Raw genomic sequence first — 9,442 nt, forward strand, 5'->3', positions numbered from 1 at the left:
CTGGGCTGCATGCTGTGGTTCATGGAGGAACACATGTCTGGAGTAGTGTCAAAGTATCATTACTCCATGTCCTAAGGGTAGAAGGGTCATCTGTGCTGAAGCTCCTCAGGGCATCCCAGCTCAGAAAGGTTAAAACACATGGCTTGTAGCCCTTCAGGAAGGCCAGCCCCACCTCCACAGCTTCACCTCTATGACCTCTTTTTTTAATTAACCTGGCAGGAAGCCCCCAAGTTATACCCTGCGATTCCTGCAAACCGAAGGCGGCCTATTCGAGTCTTGTCACTGTTTGATGGAATTGCAACAGGTGAGTTTAGAGTTCACCTAGAGATGTTTACCTGCCTCAGGTATCTGATTTCAATGTTAGGAAAGACTCCTGGGATTACCCATTGGTCACCTGTTCTGAGAAATCCATTGGTTCCTTGTTTCTCTCCTTGAACTTCTCCATCATTTCACCCAACTGGTCCTCCTTTAAAGGCATGGATTTTATTTTTTATTATGTTTAGCAATCTTGGGAAATTATTTTCTGTTTCATATCATAGATATATTGGAGATTAATTCTGAACTCATCACCTAGTATCTTGAGTCTTGGTTCCTTCCCATTTCCCCCAGGTTTCCCATGTGTAGAATTAGCATAGCCAACATGTGTTGGCTCTGGGGGCTTTGCCTGATTCATTTCTCAGAAGTGCCGTATAATATATTGTTAGGAACATTTCCCTTTTACCAGAGTAGGAAGCAGTGGGAATCAGTTGCTGTGCATTTAGCATCACTTGTATCAATATGTATTTTTGTTCACCAGTGTCCCCCTGCCTAAAATACTGACAGCGTTAAAAGACTACCAGGTCATCACCAGTGGCTTGTTTTCCCCTCCTATTTGTGTTTGTACAATGGCTTATTCCCACTATAGCTCGCCAGATTTGAGGCTTTGCCTTGCATTTGGCTATGCACCAGTCACTTTTATTACATAACTGCCAGTGGACACAGCAGAGGGTCTGGGGAGCCCAGTTTCATTGCTGTCAGCACGGGTTCCCTTGAGGACTGCCACGATCTTTATGTCTCTGGTCTGAGTTCTGAAGACTGTCTGGAGATGGCTTCCAGACAATCACTGGAAGGATGGGCCCTGGGCAGGACAATCCTGACTCATTTTCTCTCCCCCTTGACAACCCCCCCACCCTATAGGGTACTTGGTCCTCAAAGAACTGGGCATCAAAGTGGAGAAATATGTGGCCTCTGAAGTGTGTGAAGAGTCCATTGCCGTTGGCACCGTTAAGCATGAGGGCAACATCAAATATGTGAATGACGTCAGGAACATCACAAAGAAAAACGTGAGGGAAAGACCCCGTTCCTCTTCTCCCTGAACCCCACACATCCTTACAACCAACTGGTCACCGCCTACCTGCCCAGGGTTGTGGCAGAAGAGCAGCTTTGGTTACAACTTGAAAATCCTTCAGATGTAAATCAATCTCAGAGAAGCCTGAGCTTTTGGATTTCTTGGGTCAAAAGTGAAGTTAGGAAATTTAAATGACCAAGCAAGACTTGGAAGTGGGTTTTCTTGTAGCTAGTTACCTGGAATCCAGGCTGTTAATCTCTCCATCCCCAGCCCCAGCCCTGACTGTTTTTCTTCTGCAGATTGAAGAATGGGGCCCATTTGACTTGGTGATTGGTGGAAGCCCGTGCAATGATCTCTCCAATGTGAACCCTGCCAGGAAAGGCCTGTATGGTGAGCATCCCTTCTCACATAGACCCCAAGAGACCCTATGTCCCCTGACTGCTAGATAGGAAGAGTGCCCTGAGGAGGAACTGTAATCTTCTGGCCAGCTGTACTTGTTGGCTTTGTTCATGCCTCATTGTGACTCCTCAATTCCCAGAGATAAGAATGAGTCTCACACTGCTGATGCGTCTAGAGGGTAGCAGGGAGAGGGGACAGTAAGTCATCAGCATAGCTAGTCTTTGGGAATACATTGTTCTTACTATGGAAGACTGGGCTGAAGGGTTTGAATCTGGCTTTGCCCTTGTCTTTCGTGGACTCAGAGGGCACAGGACGGCTCTTCTTTGAGTTCTACCACCTGCTGAATTACACTCGCCCCAAGGAGGGTGAAGACCGGCCTTTCTTCTGGATGTTTGAGAACGTGGTGGCCATGAAGGTTGGCGACAAGCGGGACATCTCTCGGTTTTTAGAGGTGAGGATGTCTGGAGTCTTGATTCTCAGGATAACACAAATGGGAAGGCCCTGCTGGCACTGGGGTGAGGGTTATTTCCAGGGTTGGAATTGATGGTTTCCCATGGAGGGCGTGGCTAGTTCTGAGAGTATGTGGGAAATGTTTGATCTCTCGCCTCACTCCAAACCCACTGAAGTCAAGATGATGAAACTAGCATACTTTTGGAGGCACCATGAGAGCGGACCAGACATTTTTACCAGAAATTTTCTCTCCTGTATGTTCAGAAATTCTGCTTTAGGGATCATAAGCAAGATAATTACCTACTGCTTAGTATGCATCAAGCATTGTAGTAAATACTATAAATGTATATATATATGTGTGTATATATATAAGGGCTTCCCAGGTTGTGCTAGTGGTAAAGAATCTGCCTGCCAATGCAGGAGGTTTTGATCCCTCAGTCAGGGAGATCTTGAAGAAATGGCAACCCACTCCAGTATTCTTGCCTGGAAAATTCCATGTACAGAGGAGCCTGGCAGGCTACAGTCCATGGGGCTGCAAAGATTCAGACAAGACTGAGCACACATACACACACACATATACACTTACTTCCCCCCGACTTTAAAGCCTCTGTTCTGCTAGGGAGGTTCTGGAATTGGTTGGTCCATTCCTCATGCCTTGTGAACGTTGGCCAATCAGTGACAGAAGGCAGATTTTGCCAGCACTGCATTTCCATAACCAGGACCGCATCCATTTTGCTGGATTTCAGTTTTGAGCTGCCTTCACCACCCATACCCAGAGCTTCTGTAATGATCTGACATGCCAAGGAAATACCGCCTCTTAGAGTAGCCAGTCTGATCTGGTCTCTTGCCACACCATTAACAGAGAGACACAAGCTTGGTCCTTCAGACTTTGAGGGGTGGTCAGTCCCTTGCCTGGCAGGAGTCATAGCTCCCCCACAGTCAGGGACAGCCATGTCTCCAGTGCTGCCTGCATTCTGCCCTGGGCTCCCAGCAGCTGCCCTGCTCTCTCCCCACAGTGTAACCCAGTGATGATTGATGCCATCAAAGTGTCTGCTGCTCACAGAGCCCGATACTTCTGGGGCAACCTGCCCGGGATGAACAGGTAACAAGGGGCTCCCAGTGGGACCAGTAACAGCCAAGTTAAATATAATGGTTTGAGCCATAACCACCAACTCTTAGGAGAGAGACACATTGGAACCTTGTATAAAGAGCTGCTCTGCTGAGAAAGGCCTCACCCTCTGCTTCAGACCAACCCTTAGTGTTACTGTTGAAGCCTGTTAGGTTGTAGAGCAACTGCCTGAGACTCAGGCCAGGATTCCACAATATACTTTTCTCCTGCTCTGCCCACGAGCCTGGTGTTTAAACCTGGTAACTATGTGCTGGAGCAGGCTTTGTTGCAGCCAGGGACACTGATGCTTCTCCACTTCCCTGTTGTGGTCCATTGGGAAATGAACTTTCCCAGTCTCCTTACCTCCAGGATGAAGTGATAATCCCTGGACCAGACCTGAGGTAACCAATCAGGTGGCAGAGCTGAGCTGAGATAACCATCAGTAGCCCAAAGCCTGTCTTCTTTGGTTTTTCTTAACTGAGTTCTTTACCCAACTTTTCATTAGTCCTGTCATGTTGAAAGCCAAAAAACAAGTGGCATGACTGACGATTAATTATCTCTTTCATGTAGCTTCAGGGAGAACAATCTGCTAATTAAGATACCAAATGTGATGATGATAGGACTTGCAAATGAATTAGCTTCACAAAAAAGATTCTTTAAAAGGAAGTGTTGGAAGCATAACTTAGGCATTTACGCAAAGTGTGGACAGAGGTGAGAAGGTACTGGAATAGCTTGGAATTTCTATTGGGTATATTACATTTTCATTTGGCTAATCTGCCTGTCACATGGAGCAGTGTCCAGGTCGGGAACTGCTTCTTCATTCCACTCCTTCGCTCTCACTCTGCCAGACACTGTAGTCCCTGCTGCCAGTTGTTCAGTGACAATGCCAGTCTTGGCTCTAACAGAGCTGACCCTACCAGTGGGGTAGGCACAGGGAAGACAGATGAATTCAGGGTCAGGGCTGGAGGGGGCACTGGAAAAGTTGATGGGGAGGCTTCTTATCCCAGCAGGACCGGAAGAGGAGGAGCCAGAGGCATGAAGTTCAGAGTGAAAAGGTCAGGGATCGCAGTCCAAAAAACAGTGTTCTAGGACTCAGGGAGAGGAGGGTGAAATGGGCCAAATTACATGAGGCCTGTAGTCATGGCAACAGTTAAATGTACTCTGGCTCAGGGAGTTCAGGTGAGTTTTTCGGTGCATGAGATGTGTTTCTTGTTCTCTGGGATTTCTGGTGGAAGAATAGACTATTATGAGAACAGACGTGGGGAGGCAGCTCAGACGTGTTTCAGAGGAGGACAGCTCTGTGCTTGTGTCGGTACCAAGAAGTACCATCCACGTGCACTAAAATCGGTGAGCGTGGCGTCCTGTGCAAAGAGGGGTCAGATTCTAGATACTGGGATTTGCAGAACTTCGAGTTGGGATGAGCAGTGAGCTGCTACAGTTGGGATCTATAGGATCAGTGACAACATCAACCGTAGGTCACAGACCAAATCTAGCCCTTGGACTAAACACCTTGGTTTTTAAGATTTCAGTCCTAGAATCAACAGAATGTAGGGCAGGGCTGTGAACCCTTAGCTCCCTTAGTCCATGGAAGAGTTGGGAATGGAGAGAGGGTGAGGTCAGTGTGGTATTTTGTGTTCAGTGGCTCCTCTTGTGGACACCATGTCCAATCTGACATCTGATTTGTTTTTGGCCTCTTGAGTTCCTTACCCAGGGATGCTGTGGTGGTCATCACCCCTGTGCATTCAGACCTCTTCCTAGTTTTCTGCTTTGGACCTGCTTAACCACTTCAGTATCTAAAGTTCTATCCATTCTCCTTGTCAAGCATCTGTTTGCCTCTCTCTGCATTTGCAGGTTTCAATGGTGAAAGTTACAAGGGGAATTGTAGCCCTTAAGTGAACCTCTTAACTACTGTCCTTACCTGGGCCCCACTGTTAAAGCCTCCTGAAGCTGTGTTCCAGCAATAAGCCACCAAATCATGGGTTTGATGTGCTACTTGTAGTGAGTAGACCCACAAAGACTTCATCCAGGCTCCTGAGGCTCAGAGATGGCAGAATTTGCTCAGGGTCACTCATTCAGCCAGTGAGCAGTGGGGCTGAGACTGAGGTGTCTCCTGACCCCTCTAACCATATGCTTCACCATCCTGCTCTCCTCAGTGAAGGAGCTTGGACTACTGTTACCATTGGGTAGGGGGAACATTCACTGCTGCACCTAGGGCTCCCTGCCCCAAGCAGCTAGCCTGTCCCTGAGTTGACAGCCAGGCTTGTGCTCACGCCTGGGCCATTTTTATCATATATCTGTAGCAAGTTTACGGCCAGAGCACATTTTGCAGCTTGGGCTCTCACTCCCACCCTGGGAGGCACCAAGCCAAGGCCCTTTTCCAGGAGGTAGAAAGTAATGGGTTTTGGATGTTCCCAGGCCTGTGATAGCATCCAAGAATGATAAACTCGAGCTGCAGGACTGCCTGGAGTTCAATAGGACAGCAAAGGTAAGCAGTGCTCTGTGCCTGGCCCACCACTCGGTGACCTTTCCATGGGACTTGACCTTGGTGTCCTCCCCCCACACGACTCCCTGGTGCCGGGCTTCCTTCCCCACACAGTTGTTCTATCACATCTTCAAATACAGAGTAGGAGAGGTTCTTGATAAACAAAAATGAGAGAAGGCAACTAGAGTTTCCTCTTGTGAATGCACACTCCATGGAGACTCCCAAGTGAGAAATGAGTACACTTTTGCAAAAAAAAAAAAAATCTGCTATTAAGTTATAAATAATTCTATTAATATCTCCAGAAACTTAATTTTCAAAGCTTCCATTAAGCTAAGTTCCATTCATTCAAACCCTGCTTGACCATCCTCTATAATCTGGGGGAACTTTTCCTTTTGCTTAATCTTGCTTGATCAGTAACTGTTTCCTTGACGCCCATCTGATCTCATTTATGGTCACTTTTTGTTTATCTCTTTGTTCTCTCTGAGGCTGGTCCTTCCTGCTCATTAACTTCTTGGCTTTTGTGGGAAGCACAGAGTGTGTCCTTCATCTCTCAACTTTTCTCATTCCCTATCCGAGCCTGGCCCTGCCACCCTCTCTCCCCCACCTGCCCTCCCTCCTCCACCTTCCCTAGGTGCTTCTGAGCCTTGACCCAGAACCGTTCATTCTGTGCTCACTCCATGATGTCATTTTGTTCTCCAGTTAAAGAAAGTACAGACAATAACCACCAAGTCGAACTCGATCAGACAGGGGAAAAACCAACTTTTCCCCGTTGTCATGAATGGCAAAGAAGATATTTTGTGGTGCACTGAGCTAGAAAGGTGAGCAAGGATGTTCATGGAAAGGGAAATCAAGCAGACAGAGAGAAAAGGGGTAGAAACCATGGTTAAAGCCAGCAGCGTGTTCCACGTAGTCTTGCTGACCTTCTACATTAGCAGGGCTGGGAGTAACCTTTCCAGTTGGTGCTTATTTCCTAGCAGAAATGGCAAAGGGCTGTGGTGGTGAGGAATCTGAAACCTGAGGCCATGAGACAGTACATCTGTCTCATCTGGCTGTGTTTCCCTGGCATTTGCCTGCCCTAACATGCTGGGACGCTAGGATGTATGAGGATCCAGCTAAAGGAAGTTCTACCAGCAAGCCGTTGCTTCTTTCTCAGGATTCCTCCTGAGTTGCTTGTTCCCTTATCCGTTTATTTGGCTAAGTCGGAACTTTATCCATTTTGAAGAACCAACTCTTTGATTTAATTTCTCCTGTTCTGCATTTAACTTTTTTCTTTCCTCGTTTTATTTTGTTATTGTGATGAGACTGTAGTAAGGGTTGTGAACACTACATTTTTGGCAGTGTCTTAGGGTTATTTTGATAGAGTATTTTCACTCCAGATAGTTTAGTTCTATAACTGGATGTATTTCTTGGTTTAATTTGTAGTATAGGACTGTAAACCTGGGAAAGAGTGAGGTCCAGTGTATCTGTAGCCTCTTTCCAGGCCTGTACCTCTTCTGTGGTAGAATTCCACTCAGGAGGCTGTTGGTATATTTCGTTGCCATCTGCCATTTAAGTCCAGCTTGGGCCTTGATCCAGCAATTTGCTTTGAAGAGGGAAAGAAAATGCAGAATGCTTCAGTTTACTCATGGTCAATTACCTGAGCATCTGATGATTGGAAATAAGCTCTGTTTTGTGAGAGTCCCTATTCCTTAGTAAGGCAATGGCTTAACTTTCTCACCTTTTGTGATGTGAAGATAGGTACTTGTCTGCTGGCTGGCTGGCCATCTTGGCATTCATTCAGTCATTCATACAAGAAAAGTCCAGCGAGCATCAGCTCTGTGGCAACAGTACAGTGCAAGTGTGGGGGCATGCACAAAAAAAGGGGGGTCCTCAAAAGAGGGACCATGCCCTCCTGACGGGTATCTGTGAGCCGAAGACCTGGTGGACTTGACCTTGGGGGTCAAAAGGGGGCTCATGGGAAGGCCTGGCGGAAGGGAAGGGTCAAAGGGCAGGAAGAGCAGAGAGCTACATGGGCTGCCACAGCCAGGAGTCTCCCAGAGGCGCTAAGCACGCTGGTGGGGGCGCATCTGACTCCCCGTCTTTTCACTCTGATACCCCGCCCCCAGGATCTTCGGCTTCCCTGTACACTACACAGACGTCTCCAACATGGGCCGCGTGGCCCGTCAGAAGCTGCTTGGGAGGTCCTGGAGTGTGCCTGTCATCCGACACCTCTTCGCCCCCCTGAAGGACTACTTTGCCTGTGAATAGTCCCCCAGGCACCAGGGCGGGTGGGCAGAGCCACAACCCAGGAGGTGCAGCCTGGCTCTGCCCTTGCCAGCCCAGCTGTGCTTGCGGGGTCGCGCCGAGTACCTCGTTGGGAGCAGAGCTGCCTGTCCCCTTCCTGGCCGGGGGACCCCGAGGTGCCACCTCCTTCTGCACAATACAGACCTGGCCGCTCGGAGTGGCCAGACATGGTGCTCGTTTTATCTTCTCCTAAAACTTTAAAACTTGAAATAGGTAGTAAGATGGCTTTTTTTTTTTTTTCTCCTTTCTGGGTTTACCGCTCAGAGAAACGATGGCTAAGATACCAAAACCACAGTGCCGACAGCTCTCCAAGACTCAGGTTGATGCTGAAAAATCACCCAAGACAGTTACTGCAAGACTTTAATTTTTTAAAATGTCTGCAGCTCCTTGTTTCCAGGAGTGTGCAGCGGTAGACAGGTAGCTAAGGGACCTTTGAAGGGCCCAGTATGTTTTTTTTTCTAGGGCTAGCATGAGAGGACATGATGTCCATGTCTGTCTTGAGTTTTCCCTGGCTCGTCGTCCACCCCTCTTCCCCCGCCCCCACCTCAGTGTAAAGGGCTGGGATCTCTGGCCCATTTAGAGTATTTTCCACAAGGATGATGATTTCAGCAGGGATGACATCATCATCACATTCAGGGCTATGTTTTTCCCATAAATCCGAGGGCAGGGCTACCCTTAGCTAAATCCCTCCCAGTGACTGCAATAGAACCCTCTGGAAACTCAGGAAGGGGTGGGCTGGGTTATAAGCTGCCATATATTGGTATAGACAGGTATGGCTTCTCACTGTCTTCCCCCTTTATACCCATGTGAGAGGAGGAGGAAGCTTACATAAGACCCTCCCCCCACCCCACCCCGCACCCCTCCAGGCTACTCTGCAGGCACAGGTCCCCAGTATGACACCCCAACTTCTCAGCCAGGGGCAGAAGCACAGTCTTCGCACTTTCCCCTTCTCTAAGAGACTGCAGGGGGAAAACTGCAATAAAAGCTCAACCCTCCCTCCCTCCTGAGATTTTAAAGTCCTTTTTTATTCCAAGGTGAATCGATAAATCTTTTTTTTTTTTTTTTAGGGGGAATGGGAGGTCAGACAAGCTGCATTTCAGAAATGCTGTCGTAATGGTTTTTAACACCTTTTACTCTTACTGGTGCTATTTTGTAGAATAAGGAACAATGTTGACAGGTTTTGTGGGAGGTTTTTTTATTCACTTTTTAAAAAAAAATCTCAGACTTCTATTTTTGTTTAAACATTTTCATAATTTTTTTTTGTAACTGGAGCCACGTAACAAGTATGGGGAAAAATTGTGCCTTGTTTCAACAGTTTTGCTAATTTTTAGGCTGAAAGATGACAGATGCCTAGAGTTTACTTTATGTTGAATTAAAATCAGTATTTCTCTAA

At 47.4% G+C, this 9,442-nt stretch overlaps 1 protein-coding gene across 8 annotated transcripts in view; it reads left to right on the top strand.

Moving 5' to 3' along the window:
* The window catches only part of DNMT3B (DNA methyltransferase 3 beta), a 35,190-nt gene extending 25,748 nt beyond the window's left edge, over positions 1-9,442 (top strand). For 5 of the 8 annotated variants that reach the window (XM_043883644.1, XM_043883645.1, XM_043883646.1 and 2 more), the window contains 8 exons: positions 220-304; positions 1,177-1,322; positions 1,627-1,717; positions 2,029-2,177; positions 3,193-3,278; positions 5,700-5,769; positions 6,466-6,584; positions 7,872-9,442. In XM_043883644.1, the coding sequence (XP_043739579.1) occupies positions 220-304; positions 1,177-1,322; positions 1,627-1,717; positions 2,029-2,177; positions 3,193-3,278; positions 5,700-5,769; positions 6,466-6,584; positions 7,872-8,013 (888 nt within the window). In that variant the 3' untranslated portion in view covers positions 8,014-9,442. The remainder of the gene's footprint in view (positions 1-219; positions 305-1,176; positions 1,323-1,626; positions 1,718-2,028; positions 2,178-3,192; positions 3,279-5,699; positions 5,770-6,465; positions 6,585-7,871) is intronic. The other 3 variants (XM_043883649.1, XM_043883648.1, XM_043883647.1) reach the window with 1 other exon arrangement.

Source organism: Cervus elaphus, chromosome 23, assembly GCF_910594005.1.
Source record: "Cervus elaphus chromosome 23, mCerEla1.1, whole genome shotgun sequence".
Lineage (NCBI taxonomy): Eukaryota > Metazoa > Chordata > Mammalia > Artiodactyla > Cervidae > Cervus > Cervus elaphus.